The sequence below is a fragment of the Carcharodon carcharias genome, chromosome 16 (assembly GCF_017639515.1).
Source record: "Carcharodon carcharias isolate sCarCar2 chromosome 16, sCarCar2.pri, whole genome shotgun sequence".
Classification (NCBI taxonomy): Eukaryota; Metazoa; Chordata; class Chondrichthyes; order Lamniformes; family Lamnidae; genus Carcharodon; species Carcharodon carcharias.
This window is the reverse complement of record NC_054482.1, coordinates 4,022,946-4,040,836: the sequence shown is the minus strand read 5'-3', so window position 1 is coordinate 4,040,836 and position 17,891 is coordinate 4,022,946. Positions and strand designations below refer to the sequence as shown.

General features: G+C 38.1%; 1 protein-coding gene across 3 annotated transcripts in view; it reads left to right on the top strand.

Annotated features, from left to right (window-relative positions):
- The window catches only part of kcnt2 (potassium channel, subfamily T, member 2), a 789,028-nt gene that overhangs the window by 256,711 nt on the left and 514,426 nt on the right, over positions 1-17,891 (top strand). For all 3 annotated transcript variants that reach the window (XM_041208210.1, XM_041208209.1, XM_041208208.1), the window contains exons 2-3: positions 7,667-7,746; positions 11,393-11,492. In XM_041208210.1, coding sequence (XP_041064144.1) covers positions 7,667-7,746; positions 11,393-11,492 — 180 coding nt within the window. The remainder of the gene's footprint in view (positions 1-7,666; positions 7,747-11,392; positions 11,493-17,891) is intronic.

The following is a 17,891-nucleotide window of genomic DNA, read 5'->3' as shown; positions in this document are numbered from 1 at the left end:
CCCGATGATTCTGTGATAATACACTGCGGAACCAACCAGGGAACAGGCCATTTTAGATCTGCTAATGTGTAATGAGGATTAATTAATGATTTCATTGTAAAGGATCCTCAGTGCAAGTGTGATCATAACATGATAGAATTTCCCATTCAATTTGAGGGCGAAAAACTTGGGTCTGAAGTTTGTCTTAAACTGGAATAAAGGTGGTTTTGAAGCTATGAAGATAGAGATCGCTAAAGTAGACTGGGAAATAGATTAAGAAGTAAGACTGGAGATAAACAGTGGCAGACATTTGAAGAAATTCTTTGTGATTCTCAACAAAAATATATTTCATTGAGAAAGAAAGACTCTACCAGAAGAATGAACCATCCATGACTAACTAAGGAAGGTGTCAAATTGAAAGAAAAGGCAGACAATGTTGTGAAGATTAGTGGTAGGCAAGGTGATTGGGAAAATATTAGAAACTGGAACTGACCAAGAATAACTAAGAAATATAATAGAGGGAGAAAATAGAAAGAAATATAAAAACAGACAATAAGAGCTTCTACGAATATATAGAAAGGAAGAGAGTAGCTAAAGCACATGTTGGCCCATTAGATCATGAGACTGGGAGTTAATAATGAATCAAATGGTTGAGATTTTAAACAAATATTTTGTACCTGTTGTCATGGTAGAAGACACTAAAAGCATCCCATAATAGTAGATAATCAATGTGCAAAAGGGAAGGAGGAACTTAAAACAATCACCAATACAGAAAAAGTATTAGACAAACTAATGGGACTAAATTCCCTGGACTTGATGGCCTGTATCCTAGAGTCTTTAAATAAATTGTTGTATAGATAGCAGATGCATAAGTAGTAATCTTCCTAGATTCTGGAAAGGCCCCAGTAGATTTGAAAACTCAAATATAACGCCCCTATTCAAGAATGAGGGGGTGGAAAGTAGTAAACAAAGGTCAATAAGTCTAATATCTGTAATTTAGAAAATACTGGAATCCATTATTAAAGTAGTAGCAGGACATTTAGAGAATTATAATACAATCAAGCAGAGTCAACATCGTTTCATGAAAGGGAAATCGTATTTGACAAATTTATTAGAGTTCTTTGAGAATGTAACACGCAGGGTGCATAAAGGGAAACCAGTGGATGTAGTCTTTTGGGTTTCCAAAAGATATTCAGACAGGCACAAGGTAAGACTTCATGGAATTGGGAGTAATGGATTAACATTGGTAGAGGATTGGCTAATAGAAAACAGAGTCGAGATATATGGATCATTTTCGGTTTGTGCAACAGGGATCAGTGCTGGGGCCCCAACTATTTACAATCAATATTAATGACTTGGATGAAGGGACTGGGTGCATTATAGATAAATTTGTTGACAATGCAAAGAAATGTGGGCAAGCAAGTTGTGAGGAGGACACAGAGTCTGCAAAGAGATATGGATAGGTTAACTGACTGGGAGAAAAAATGCAGATGGAGTATAAGGTGGGAAAATGTGAGGTTATCCACTTCCGTAGGAAAACGAAAAAAAGTAAAATATTATTTAAATGGAAAGAAACTTCAGACTGTTATGGTATAGAGGGATCTGGGTGACCTCATACATGAAACACAAATAATTAGCATGCAAGTACAGCAAATAATTAAGAAGACAAATGGAATGTTGGCCTTTACTGCAAAGGGGATGGAGTCAGACAGGGTGGATGCTAAGAAGATTTCTCCCTTCCTGGGGGAATCTAGAACTTGAAAGCATAGTTTCAGACTAAGGGGTCACGCATTTGAAGCAGAGATGAGGAGGAATTTCTTTTCTCAGAGGATGGTAAGTCTTGGAATTCTCTAACCAGGGAGCTGTGGAGGTTGAAGCATTGAATATACTTGAGGCTGAGATAGAAAGATTCTTGAATTATAGATAGGGTGGTCAAGAGTTATGGGGAACATATAGGAAGTGGAATTGAGGCCAAGATCAGATCAGAATGGCAGATCAAGCTTGAGTAGCTGTATGACCCACGTCTGCTCCTATTTCTCATGTTCTTATGTTTTTAAGTAGGATACATCAAAGTGATATTCATGATGTTGTTCACACAGATATAATACAATGCAAACATTAATAACATGATGTCAGCTACTAAAAAGGCAAATCAAAACATCTGCTTTCAATTTACTGAAGCACATCAAAGCAAGTGAAGTGCTTTCAAAGAGATATTGTAAAATCACATTTACAGAACCTAATTATTTTAGGAACATGTTTCAGTGTTGTATCCCTACACATTGTGTGGCTTCCTACCATTAAGAGTGTCTTACAAAACAGAGAAACAAAGTAAAGGCTGATGTTGCTTAGTACCAGTCCATGTATGTGCTATAACAAATGAAAGTTAAGTAGGTTGAAAAGGAAAATATATTCAGATTAAGAAGTCATTTCAATACTTTATTGTAATTTTAGTCAGTGTTTATATTCCATGAATCTTTTGGAATACTGTTATAAATTTAGAGTATTTCTAGATCAAGTGGAGAAGTAAAAACTGTCAGTGAAAATCCAGTCACCACGGAGTGCTGTAGCAAATAAAATACTCGATTTGACCCTGAGGATTCTGACACTTTAACGGGTTTGCATTACCTCAGTGTCCTAAAAAAGAATGTTCTATAGAAGAACAAAAACAACAATACCTGGAAAAACTCAGCAGGGCTGACAGCATCTGCAGAAAGGGATACAGTTGACGTTTCAAGTCCGTATGACCCTTCATCAGAACAGGGTTTCTGCTCTATCCAGCATCCGCAGTATTTTGCTTTTATCTTAATGTTCTATAGAAGTTTAGCTTCTAAAAAAACCACAAGAGAATTGCCCGTTTTTATAGGTTTCACAGCACTGACAACTGAGGGTATTATTGAACTGATTTTTGCATAATTACATAATTACAGCAGCACATTTTTGATAGCTTTATACTCAATCCCATGGTAGCAAAGTGTTCAACATTTCTTCTTGCTTTTCCAATACTTGTCGATTGCCACTGGCTCAGTTGGGCCACCTGTTGAAAAATTGGGAGCATCTTACCTAAGAGAAGTTATTTGGAGATGTTGACAACTTCAATTGGATGTTGATGCAAAGGCAATAAATTGTAATGACTATTGTGAAATTTGCTTGGCTACTGTCAGAAAATGATGAGGCATTTAAAAATGTCACGGCACACTAAACCTTGGAGCATTTCCATCTCTTTGTAGACAGAGTCTTGTGATATAAAACCAGAATTGTATGTGTGTGTGAATTTCAAGAGCACTCTACCTCTCTTTGACTTTGGTTGGCAGTCACGACTTAGCAGTCTTGAGGACAGAGACTTTACATTCCAACATCAGACAGAATACAAGCTCAAAAGATGTTCTTTAACCAACAAATGAAATTAATTGAGTGATATAAAATTGCACTAATGTAGACTCAGCTTGATTCTGCTTGAAAACAAATAATATTTGTATTGAGAAAACGTATACTCCATAATAAATAAGTCTTTTCAATATAGCACTTCAATTTTAAACATAACTCATGGTCCCAATTTCAGTCCTCCTCTGGCAAAGGAAACATATTTTGTGGGGACTAGAAGCAAATAGTTTTGCTATCCTCATTGCAGCAGGGTGGAGAAAGAGCAGAGGAGTAGGGTTAATTGGATAGCTCTTCCAAAGAGTTGGTGCAGGCAAGGTGGGTCAAATAACGTTGTCCTTTGCTGTAAGATTCTATGATTCCTACAAGCCACTACTGTGATGGTTAAATCGCAGACTACACATCCATTGCTATGACAGCTGGAATTAAAACTAACAGCCAGCACCATGTTGGAAGCAGATGCAAAGGAAGGTGGGAAAGGTGATGACGGAATATTTTCTGTTCTCACAATGTTAGCATTAAATTGCTACTTGTTCAGCTTTGGTTCCTCATTTTGCAATTCAAGTGCTTTTTCCAACCAAGAAGCAACAATCAAATAGTTTAGTGCAAATGTGATTATGGAGGAAAATTGGCAGTTGACTGCAGTTTTGAACGGATCAAAGTTCAAAAAAGTTTTTAATGAGGCACAATCGATTCCAGGAAATAATACTTAAACTCACTCAAACCAGTGAGACAGGGAAAAAAACTAAAAACAGGAGTTTTTCATTTTCACTCATGCTCCAAAGCCAAATTGACATAAAATTCAATACTTATATAATGCCGTGGTTGTTAAATATGACAGAAAAAAAGGACCTGTTTACTATTTCAGAAACTTCAAAAAAGAGCCAGCTGGTACTGCAGCATTTAATGCTTACAACACTTCAAGTAACAAATTGGAGTGGCCTTCCTTTAGGCACCTTTCCTCAGATCACAACAAATGAAGAGGTGATGCTAAAGCCTGTCAGCATAGACATTAAATGGACATCACACTAGAGAAATGGGATAGATTTTAAATGGCTCAATAATCCAATCAGTCATGTTGCCTGGAGGGGGCTGGAATCAGTGATAAGGATGCAGAGTTTATGGCAAGGTCCAAAGATGATGGCTTCTGTCTTTAGAATGTTTAACTGGAGGAAATTACATCTCAACCAGGACTAGATTTTAAATAAGCTTCTCCTACCTTTTGAAAGATGGACTGAAAAAATATCTAGTGAGATTCTAGTGTGAATTCTAAACTAATTGATTCATTCAAGGTACATGAATGAATAGGATATAACTGTCACAATGAGAGTTGATAATTTCTTATCATTCCTTGTGGGGTAGTAAGAATAAATTATGCAATTTAACATGTGTTTAACTTGCCTTCCAAGTCAGCAAGCACTAAACTGACTGGCGCACATCTTTAGAAAGCAAGACCTTGAAATCCAACTGTAACTACTCCAGACTCAATCTATCGATTGCCTTTAAGAAAGGGAGAAGAAAGAGAGAGCCAGAGTGATGCTTGATCTCTGGCCTCTCCTTTAGCTTGTTTTGTAAAGGATTGGTCAGCTGAGCAGCAAGTCAAATCTACCATCTTGAATGAGAAATTTACTTCCTTGGTATGGGAGTCATAGCAACCCTATTTAGCCATGCCTTCTGCAGGCATCTCTGTAATAAACCAACCTAACATATGAGGTGTAAGTGTCTCTTGGAGGTGTTGAACAATTTCCTGGACTCAAACACATCTGGTATGGGAGAAACGCAACCTGAAGTGGCTGGTAATCCACCTAATTTGCCATAAACAATATTCCAGGTAGATGGTGTCTCTCCCTGGAGTTAATATTTTGTGAACTGAGCTTATCTTCACAGAAATATAAATTAAACCAAAGTCTCTTCTAATTGAGAAGGATATGTAGAAGATTTCATGGTTACAGTTGTATTAGGTATATTTTTTATGAAATCTTTTAATACAACTGGATGTGCCAAGATTTCGACTTGCAAGTTGCAGCTTGAATTTGTTCCTTGCCACAGTGTGCATTGCATTATAAGCATTTGAAGAGCTGTGAGACAGATAGTCTGAAGGCTTTGCGTAAAACATCAGGCAATCTCTAACAGTGTGTGACATTATCTAAATGGAATTGCGGTACAGGTCAACCATGATCTAATTGAATGGTGAAACAGGCTTGAGGGACTGTGTGGCCTTGTCATATTCCTATGTGTGAGGATTACATTATGCATGCTTACTTAAGATACTAGGTGTGGTTTTACCTTACAAGGTACTTCCAGGTTTCCAAATGTTGTCATCTAGGTGGTTGAGGCTGCATTTACCCAATGCACTACTTACGTCTAGGAATTATGTAATAATTTCCTATGGACCAAACCGAACAACCCTCCTTTCTCCCACTTCTGAGCAGCAGCTACACAGCTTCCAAAATTCCCCAGATTCCATAAAGGTCCCAGCAGACTGGAAAACTGCAAATGAAGCAGTTAAAAGGAATTAAGAAACAAGGAAGATAGAAAGCAGAAGCTACAGACAAGTTAGCCTAACGCCTGACAATGCTCCATTATTAAGGAAGTTTAGACAACTAGAAGGTCATAATACAATCAGGCAGAGTCAACATGGTTTTATGAAAGGGAAATATTTTACAAATTTATTGAAGTTCTTTGAGAATGTACGGAGCAGGGTAGATAGAGGGGAAGCAGTAGGTATAGTGCATTTGGATTTTTAAAAGGCATTCGGTCAGGTGCCACATAAAGGTTACTACACAAGTTAAGTGCTGATGTTGTTGGGGTATATTAGCATAAATAAATGATTAGCTAACTAACAGGAAATGGAGAGTCATGATAAATGGGTCATTTTCAGTTTGACAAACTGTAACTAGTGGAATGTCTCCGGGATCAGTGCAGTGGCCTCAAATATATTATGACTTAGATGAAGAGACAGTGCATTGTAGCTAAGATTAGCTGACAATACATAGGTAGGTCGGAAATCAATTTGTGAGGAGGACACAAAAGAGATGTATAGAGATGGGTTAATTGTGTGGACAAAAATTTCGCAGATATAGTACAATGTGGGGAAATGTGAGGTTATCCACTTTGTTGGGAAGAATAGGAAAGCAGAATATTATTTAAGTAGAGAAACACTGTAGAATGCCGTAGTACAGAGGGACATGAAAGTCAAAATGTTAGCATGCAGGTACACCAAGTAATTAGCGAGTAAATAGAATGTTAGCCTTTATTGCTAGTGGTTGGAGTATAAGAGTAGGAAAATCCTGCTACAATTATACAAGGCATTGGTGAGAGCAGGCCTAGAGAACTGCGTACAGTTTTGATTGCCTTACTTAAGAAGGAATATATTTGTATTGGAGGCAGTTCCAGAAGGTTCACTAGGTTTATTCCAGGGATGAAGGAGTTGTCTTATGAGGAAAGGTTGAAACATATACGTTTCTGAAGGGGCTTGCTGAGAGTATGTTTTCCCTCGGAGAAATCTAGAATTAGGGGGCACAGTTTCAAAATAAGGATCTCCCATTTAAGATTGAGGTGAGTACGGATTTCTTCTCTCTGAGGATCATTAATCTTTGCTCTCTGAGGCGGAGAATTCCAATGGAGGCTGGATCATTGAACATATTCAAGGCTGACTTAGACAGAATTTTATGATCTACAAGGGAGTCAAGGATTATGGAGTATCAATGTATACATAATCAGACTGGATGGCAGTCGCTTTGTTAAAGACAATTGCTAGTTAAACAGGTGATGGGCATTGATTATCCCATCTAAATAGAATAAAAAGATACAGCTGGAACACTTTGTGTGGAAGCTACTTGGAAGTTAGTATCACTGAGAAGTTGTCTTGAAAAGAAACCAGCTTGAACCAAAAGACCAGCCTGGATTAATTCTTCCACCACCACCTCTTATTGTGAGTATCATGGGGTACAGGCAGGAGAGTGGAGTTAAAGCCACAATCAGACTAACACTGACCTTACAAAATTATGGAGCAGGCTTAAGGGAACAAATGGCAAATTCCAATCCTATTTCTTATGTATCAGTGAATCATACTGTTCTGTCAGGATGATTTGATCACAACACAAGCTATTTTGACTGTTCTGAATTTTTACAGCTCAGAAACCATCCTTCACATTAAATTGTAATTCTTTAATTATTTTTATTATTTTTATTATTATAAATCTCACCACAAACCTGTTAGCACTATTTATGTAATTAATTTTATTGTTTCTTAAAACATTCCAAGAATCTGAAATTTAGTTGCTTTTCTTTTGTTCATCCATAGGGTACAAGTTGAATTTTATGTGAATGAAAATACATTCAAAGAACGTCTCAAGCTGTTTTTCATCAAAAACCAAAGGTCAAGTAAGTACCTTTCATGATTACTATCATTTTGACGACTAATCTTGAAGAAGTCATCCCTTTCAATCAGATTTTGGCTCAAGACAGGAGAAAAAGAAACTTTGAGAGTTGCGGTAACCCATCTTTCTCTGGAATATTCTTCAGCTGAGGATTGACTTTAACTTTTTCAGGCTTTGTCTGTCTCCAAGATCTTGCTGCTTAATTCTACAGGTGGTAAAGCAATGTGTGAGGAGGACGCAAGCAGCTTCATTTTTGTCTCAGGCTTGGGAAACGTGAGTCGGGCCATTTCCCAACTTCCTCCATAAGTCATGGATGGGCAGAATTCAGGTTTCCTGGGTCCTGAGTCAGCATTGAAGGTGTGTGGATGTCAAGACAAGCTGGCTAGAAGGCCTGCTTCAGTTCACTAGGACATCAGCTTGCTTTCCAACAAAGTTCTTATGCCCCCTCACCCTTTACCATTCACTCCCCTAAACCCCCATTAATTCCAAGGCCCCCTCAAACCCCATTTCTCCCATAGGCACTCCCCCAGTATCCACTATATACAGTTCTCAGGAGCCATGTAATAGCAATGGGGATCTTTTGACATAGACATTAACTCTAACAATCTAATATAGCTGTCAGTGAAAAACAGCCATTCATATTTTTTTTTTAAATCCTGACCCAATGACAAAAAACACCTAAATCCTATAAAGGTCAATGTATTGTTAAAACAAACAAACTTCCATTCAATACCACATCAAAGACAGATAATCCTTTAAAACCTCTTAAAGCTGTCAGTAAAACTGTGAACACAGCTTCTTGCTGAGAATTTACATTCTGAAGTTTTGAAACTCAGCAAAGCATTCATAATAACCTTAACTGTCAAAACAAACCATTACAGCCTACAGAAACTGCAAGATCAGATGGCTATTTGTTTTCTAAGCTACACAAGATTTCCTGTCAATCAAAGCAGTGCTGGAACAGGGGTTCTTCGAAGGGAAAGCTGCAGACCCATTTTCTTCAAAGTTAGAGGTCTGAGGACTTAAAATCATTCCATTAGATGCAGTTCATTGCATTGGGGGCAGTTCAGTGAAGGTTCACAAGGTTGATTCCTAGGATAAAGGAGTAGTCTTATGAAAAAAGTCAAGTAATTGGGCCTATACTGATTGAAGTTTAGATGAATGGGATATGATCTTATTGAAACATATAAAATTTTGAGGAGGCTTAACAGAATAGATGCTGAGAAGATGTATCCCCTTGTGGGGGAATCAAGAACTAGGAGGAATAGTTTCAGACTAAGGGATTGCCCATTTATGATGGAAATTAAGTTTCAGAGGTTTGTGAATCTTGTAATTCTCTACCCCAGAGACCGATGGAAGCACAGTCATTGAATATATTCAAGGCTGAGATAGACAGATTTTTGAACTATAGGGGAGTTGAGGTTATGGGGAACAATTGGGAAAGTGGTTTTAAGGCCAAGAGCATATCAGTTGTGACTTTATTGAATGGTGGAGCAGGCTGGAATGGCTTCTTTATGTTCATATGTTCATTTGGCTGAATGGCTTCTTTATGTTCATATGTTCATTTGATTGAAATCTACTTACAGCCTATTAAAACTAAATAACTGCCTTATTTTTAAATTACTTTGCCCATTCAAAGTCCAGATCCCCATCATTTGTTCTCCCTTCATTCTATTTATTTTAATCAATTCTAATAGGCAATTTCGCTGTCTTTGATGTTAATGTTAAGCTATCTTTTCATTCAGATCTGTTGTGCATTTACAATATCTTTTTAAATTCTCTATTAAAACTTATTGAACTGTTTCATCATTCAGATAATTATGACTTCCAGGTAAGTAATAATACCACTATAGTGCAGGGACCATTATCAAGTAGAATGTGATATGTTAACCAGAAAACATGAATTAACATCTTAAACTTCATTAAGTGATAAAGGAACGCAGTATGTAATTACAAACAAGCCTGCACAGGGCTCCAGTCACCAGCTGGCTGAATTTTCGTATTAGAAGACCCTTATTGGATAGGTCTGCTTTCTTTTAACACTAATCACATTCAGATAGAGTAGCCTTGCAACAGTTTCATTTTTTGACCATTTGGGATTTGATCACTAGCTTAATTCCTAAAGAATGTTGTTGCTTTTGTAAACAATGCACATCTTAAATCATTATGGGGAACAGCATTAAAATGAAAATAATTGGCTAGTTTTGCTTGTTGTTTTTGGAATGTTGAAATTATATATTTTTTTTTAGCCCTTTCCTGATATATCTTGCATTGGGTGGAGAGTTGGGGGTGGGGTGGGCACAGGTTGGGTGTGGAATTGCCTTTAGGATTTCAGGTTAATTATTTTTGAAGTACTAATTTCATAATTTCATCAATGTTTAAACTAAGGCGTTAGAAACAAACTGTAAATTCCTCACTATGTTGCTTTGCATTACAATTTGGGCTTTAAGTATTTTTCATGTTTAATTCTTTATTATTTTTCACCCAAAAGAGCAGGCAGGCAGAGATCCTCTGCTCAGGCTTCTGAACAATGTCACTCAACATGGGCTCTTAGGAGGAAAATGAGATAGTTCATGCTTGCTCATTGAGTTTCATTTTAAACATGTCTGGCTTCTCTCAAAGGGAAATCTACAATGTTTCTATGTGCCCCATTACTAAATTACACAAGTTACTTCATCAGTAAATGTTAGTGTTTAGCTTTGAAGCTCTTCATACAAGTTCACAGGCAATAAAAACCTGCACATGACATTAAGGGCAATGGCTTTCAAGTGACCTAACTAGTATATTGAAAAAGTGAAAAGTTTTTTAATCTTTGGGAAGATAATAAAAAGGTATTTTTGTTTTTAAATGTTTACTTGGAGAGAAAGAAAGTTGTACTCATCTCTCATTTTGACCCACATTTGAATATTACTAGTCTGTGATTAAAATATTAGAGCAGGTTATTTATTTCCCGTTAACTAAGATTATTGTTATATTTAGGATGTATTATTTTTATGCAAAATATCCAAGAAAAGCAGTGTTTGTGTAAGGTTATTGCGTATTTTTTTAAAATTCATTTACAGGATGTGGGCACCACTGGCTAGGCCAGCATTTATTTCCCATCCCTAATGGCCCTTGAAAAGGTGGTGGTGAGCTGCCTTCTTGAACTGCTGCAATCCCTGTGGTGTAGGTACACCCGCAGTGCTGTTAGGGAGGGAGTTCCAGGATTTTGACCCAGCGACAGTGAAGGAACGGTGATATATTTCCAAGTCAGGACGGTGAGTGGCTTGGAGGGGAACTTCCAGGTGGTGGTTTTCCCATGTGTCTGCTGCCTTTGTCCTTCTAGATGGTAGCACTCATGGGGCTTTTTTTATTCATTCAAGGGATGTGGGCTTCGCTGGCTGGGCCAGCATTTATTGCCCATCCCTAGTTGCCCTTGAGAAGGTGGTGGTGAACTGCCTTCTTGAGCAGCTGCAGTCCAAAAGTTTAGAAGCTGCTGCCCAAGGAGCCATGGTGAGTTATGATTAATGTATATGTTTAATTTCCTTTTTAGCACATAGCTTAATCAACTTTTTATGGTCAGAATATTGAATTGTGAGTTTAGTTTTTGTCCCTGAATTGAAACAAAAATAATTAACTAAAATGAGAGATTTGTGTTTGAATCATTTCAGGCCTAAGAATACGTCTGTTCAACTTTTCTCTCAAGCTCCTGAGCTGCTGCTTATACATTATTCGTGTCTTACTTGATGATCCCAGAGAAAGAAATGGATGGCAAGTACAAAAGAATTTTATTCCAAGTCAGCTCAGTATTTATTACAGCACAGTTTTAAAAACTACACTAAGTAGAACATCATAATTTATGGACAGTTGTTGCCCAGTAAACCAAAACCCAACTTATGTTTGGATTACTGCCCTAGGGAATAATACTTTCTCACAGATTTTATCACATGTAATAAAGCATAGGCAACTCATGCTTGATACATATGAGACTTGTCATGTCATGTGTGCTCTGCCAAAGGCGCAGGTCTTTGGTCCATTGTTTGCTGATGCTTCATCCTGAGCCATTTTCACCAGCGGAGATTTGCCATTGCCACCCACACAGGACGAGGAGGCAAGTCTGAAGTCTACCTCAGGCGGAATAGGAATTGAACCTGTGGTGTTGGGTTCTGAACCACATGCTAGCCATCTAGCTGACTAAGCTAACCAACCCCCTAAATATGAGATTATAAGGGCTAATTGTACAAGGTCAGACTTTTGGCAAGGAATTTTGTGGGCTGGTGGTGTATATCCGGGAATCATAGACACGCTTAAGATCATTTTTTGTCCATGGTTGGAAAATCTTGAATGCCCCAGCAGGAGAGAGCCTAGGAGGAACACCATTTGTACAATTGACCACAGGAACAGCAATGTTACTACCTACATTGATTCCACAATATCTTGTCCTCATTAGTCTATTATCATTTTGTAATGTGTTTGACAGCTTAATTGCCATTTTATTTCCTTTGTTTCCTGGATATTTGTTCTTATTGATTTTCATTCTCTAGCATTCACTGAATAAGAATTTATATCACTTGGTGGTACAGAACTTGAATATTGTTGATGAGAGACAGTTGCTGAAGCTTTTCATCTTGCACTCATCAGGACAAACGCAAGAAAGTCAAATTTCAAACGATCACAACAATTTATACTAAGGAGAAAAGGGGTGCTGATTGGTTGGCAGGGTAACTCTGACTGGCTGAGGTGTTGCCATGGAGAAAGCAATGAGGAACTATAAGCTGCCCAAGCTCTTGGATAATTTAAAAAAAAAAGGCACAAAGCTTGAATATATTCATTTTGTTTGCAGTGAACAGGCCCCTGCATATGAAGGCATATTACTTCTAGAAAATGTAAATAAGCCACATTGCAAGCTAGATTGATTGTTAGTGTAGCTCTTAGCACACTTGAGATTGTTCAGTAAGTGCTGCTCAATTGTGGAATCACATCTAACAGTAGACAATATGTTTTAGGTTTTGAATACAAAATCCCAATGTGTAAATTGACTGGTGAAGGTAGGTTTGCAGTAGACATTAGTGAAGGGCCCATTAACTGATCTCTCAACTAGTACATCGAGGAAAGGGACGTGTTAGACTGCTCCAACTCAAGAGTAAACTTGAACACATTAAGATGTGTAAGGAAATACTTACATGCAGCTGCAGATTCAAAGATCGTCCATGTATTGGAAATATGCACGGGGTAGGAGGTTAGGGCTCATTGCATCAAGAACGCTTTTCTCATGGAAACTGATGAAAACGTTAGCAAGTGCTGGACTTACTGGGGATCCCATGGCTACACCATTTATTTGGGCATACATGGTGTCATTAAACTGGAACTCAACTGTGTGAGTTGCTAAGTTCATAAATACAATGAATAAAGATTCAGAAAATGGTGGGAAGTCTATATTGTCGTGATATAGCGACATGGTACAAATGTCGATGTGCGAACAAGCACATAGACAACGCATTGCTAACAATAGGTAGATTGCATATAGTCTTCTTGAAGGAATCCTTCACTGTGTATGTGGAAAACTATCTAAGAAGTGGCTGTAGTAATTCACTCAAACATTTGACCAATACATGCTGCGCGGAACTGGAAGTTGATAAATATAGGGAGTAAAGGGCATACGTCCCAACAATTGGCTGATTGATTCAAACAGCACATTTTTTCAGTTCTTTGTGAGAGGCAGAGTACAGACCATACTCAATCAGCCCATGCTTGTAAAACCCAAAACAAAGTGTCTACGATCAGATGTGATTCCATGATTGGGCTACACTTGTTGAACAACCCTGAGTTCGCTAATAGCTACACTAATAACCAATTTATGATGATCAGTTGAACGAGTAACATTTACACTTCCTAGATATGATGTACATTCGTATGCAGGGACCTGTTGTCTGCAAACACAATTAATAAAGTTCAAGCCTTGTGCCTTTTTTGAATTATCCGGGAGCTTGGGGAGCTCACCATTGCTTTCTTCATTGCAATGCCTCGGCCAATTAAGGTTGACTTGCCAACCAATCAGCATCATTTTATGCTGTAGGAGAACTTGTGATTGTTTGAAATTTGGGATTCTTGTATTTTTCCAGATGAGTGCAAGACAAACAGCTTCAGCCATATGTTTCTCTTTTTTAGCAATATTAAAGAATTTATGTATTTGTTTCATAAATTTGATGAACCTTTAGTCTAGGCCAAAACATATCTACAAGATGATCAGGTTTACAACATTCTTCTATTGTGGATAATGCATGTTTATGAGGAGGAAATGAACAACAATTACCTTTTTGTATATTTTTCATTTTATGAATCAAATTCTGTCTCCAACTCTCATGTTACATAATCGGTTTGCATACCATCAAAGATGAGGATAGTCAGAAATGATAAATACTTTATATAGTCAATCACTTTATCATTTAATTAAGCATACAGTATATAATTGAGTATTATCCTTAACTTGAGAACTTATTATAACTTCCGAAAAAGAATGATCAGATGCTCATAGTGTCTCTGATAATTTCAATTAAAATAATCATTCAGAAAGTGTTCCTAATTGTCAAAGAGCAAGTTAAAAAGAATCAAAGTGGTCACTTACCTGACATGTATAGTAGTAAAAAAAAAAAACTTCCATCAATTTTGTTAGGTTTTTGAATGATCATTTTAAAGTAATATTTTTGGTACCTGATTTATCAACTGTGTGCTATATTTAATTTGCTCTTTGAAACCAAATAACTTCAAAAGCATCACAATGTAGGTACTATCAAGTACAATTTGTTTACTGTTCTTATAGTGTCCTTCTGTACGATTTGAGAAGGCATTTTTTTTCACTGCAATTTATTGTGAACATGGTATTTACTCTTTATGGCATAAGCAATGATTTTAATAACTTAAATAAAATGCAATCTTAAATCCTAAAAATGAATCAGCTTCATAACCTTAAAGTTACCCATTTGGCTTTTCTCATCTTGGCAATAAATGCGGGAAAATCAGAAAACTACAACTCAAATGACAGCAGTGTAATTTCTCGTGAAAGCAGTTTTGATTTTTTAAAAATTCATTTCATGGGTTGTGGCTTCGCTGGCTGGGCCTGCATTTATTGTTGTTAAAGATAATATTTGACTCATAAACAAGCATCCACATACAAATCAGGGTTCTATAATATATAATGGACCTCATTTGCAAGTTTAAGACAACCCAATTTCAGCATCGTGCCTGATTTGAATATTGAAAGGGCCTATTGCCTCTCTCAGGTATGTGTTCCAAAGTCCTAATCTTAGACTCTTGGGAATATAGTGTCAGTTGAACCATTGGTGGGGAAGAGATGCTTAATAATAATGTTCCTCCAGTCACCCACTCAGCCCCCACCAGGTGGGAGGCTACAAAATTTCCCTCAAAGTCCTGGCAGAAATCTTCAATAATTAGCCTCATTGGAGTTGTCCAAATGAAGAAATCAAATGTGACGTGGTTAATCTATGATCTTCCACAGATCTGTAAACCAAGTAACAAACAGCAAGTGCGTGTTTTGTGCCAGGCGGAATAAACCGTGATGAGATGCAGTCATTTCCTCACTAGTAGCTATAGTTGGATCTAACGTCAGCAGAAGCAGCTGCAACAGAAAACCAGATGACACGCTTGGTTAGGACAAGAATGATCACATATTGCATCCATAAATAGGGATGTGCACAAGTTTTTCCTTAGGAGGGAAGCCAACCAGTACTGGCTTTGCCTCATGGCATGTGAAATCCCACTACAGTTGCTATCAATTTTTATTTAGTATAGATAAGGGAATGAGTGTGTTGGTCCACTCAAAAAATCACCTTGAACAGGTGCCTTGTGATTTTTTTTTTTTTTTGCCCGTTGACTACAGATCACTAGATTAAATATGAGCATGAAAGCAAACATTTCATAATATAACAAATTACAAAAAAATGAATCCAACAGATTTGCCCGAAGTTATTACTTTATTTGTGTTTTTGTTTTAAAGCTGGGGGTGCTCCAGTCAAAACCACAATCTCACCAATATTGAGCGGTAAGTTTTGGAATTACATAACGAAGTATATTAGTACTTTCAAACTGCAAAGCAAAAAAAGCCTTTTGCTTAATTTTTCGATTAATAGAAAAGATGCTACATGAATTCAATTTTTAAAATGACAATGAACAGATAATGGGGGTCATTTTCCTGAATCCAAGATCCAAAGGACACTTTTATACCTTGAAGACTAGGGTAAGGTAAAAGTTGTAAAGTCCATGACGACGGGTCTCCGGGCTGTGGAGTTTCTGGGGCTTTACCAGAAGGGTGGACCCAAATCTGTGCTTGAAATTCATACACACCCCTGGTAATGAGTTGGTTGTAAAGACCATACTTGGCCCTCTTACCTCAATTTCCTGTGCAAATGCTGCCTGTTTCCAGTGAGGTCTTAAGAAGACTACTGTGAGTCTGTGACTGTGACCAACTGTGAATAGAGGCATTCCTAGATTCCAAGTGACATTTGAATCAAGTGATATCTGCAAACTGTACTGTATTTAGACTATAAAGGTTGGGTTCTATGAAATTGGGTATCTGTGCTCATTGATTTGCACCAGCAGCTGTTATGTGAGAAGTTCTGAGACTCAGGAGCCCACCAAGTCAAGAGGGGAAATGAGGTGGGGGGTAATTTTCAGGCAGGAAACTAAGGATGGGGAGGTACTTTGACTCTACCAATAATTAATAGTAATTTGGTGAAGTTGCACTGATAACTAATAGTACTGAAAAATTTCAGGTTCCACACTTAACCAACAGTAATACAAAAAATTGCTGATACTGTACATGAAACTGACAGTAATATGTTCAATGTCCCAATTTCCTACTTGTAATTATTACTGATTCTATAATCCACTGATTTTTCACCTTGTATCTGAACCTGTAATCCCCCTGCACTACAAAGGGATAGGGAGAAATGGGGCCTTGTAAACTACTGTTAGGATTTAGGCTCTTGGTGGGGATGACAACCCTGGCTGGGAGTCGCAGTCTGAGCCGATTGTGTCTTTGGACTTCACGTGTCAAAAGAGATCAACCTGAACCAAACCAAGAGACCACATAAAAGGCAGTGGGTATATTCTTGAGGAATTTCTCACGGGCCATATTGTTCTTATTGCATTTTTTATTTGTTCATGAGATTTGGGCGTCACTGGCTAGGCCAGCATCTATTGCCCATCCCTAATTGCCCTGTTCAGAGAGCATTCAAGAGTCAATCACGTTGCTGTGGGTCTGGAGTCACATGTAAGGACAGCAGATTTCCTTCCCTTAAAGATATTAGTGAAACAGAAGGGTTTTTATGATTTTTAATTCCAGATTTCACCATCTGCCTTGTTGGGATTTGAACCTGGGTTGCCAGAGAATTACCCTGGATCTTCTGGAACATTAGTCCAGTGACAATACCACTATGTCACCACCTCCCCTCATCACCAACATTTCCTAAACCACTCCCTGTTCACCCTCTTGTAACCTAGCTTTGTACCTCTCCTTGCTCTGTTCCTCTTTCTGTCACTCCCTAATGTCACCAAGCTGGAGGCTTCTCTGCAACTGAAACCGGTATCATTATGGAGTCGCACTGGGATGCAGGGGAGAGGGACAGTGCTGCTGATGCAAGAAATTTAAATGACATTGTTCTCCTGGGCTGCTAGCAGAAATGTTTCGGAGATGTGTACCCTATTCGCCAAGAGTCCCAGATGATCCACAGGCATTAAAGTGGTGAAAATGTAAATCTCCCCAGCTGAGTGAACTAGAGTCAGAAGGTCCTGAGGTTATTAGGCAGGTCTGTAGCTGCAGATGGTAATTCCCAACCCACCCTCCCCCACTCCTCCCCTCTCCTCCCACCTCACTGAATTTACAAGTGGGGAAAAAAACAAAAAAACTGCGGATGCTGGAAATCCAAAACAAAAACAGAATTACCTGGAAAAACTCAGCAGGTCTGGCAGCATCGGCGGAGAAGAAAAGAGTTGACGTTTCGAGTCCTCATGACCCTTCGACAGAACTTGAGTTCGAGTCCAAGAAAGAGTTGAAATATAAGCTGGTTTAAGGTGTGTGTGTGGGGGGTGGAGAGATAGAGAGACAGAGAGGTGGAGGGGGGAGGGGGTGTGGTTGTAGGGACAAACAAGCAG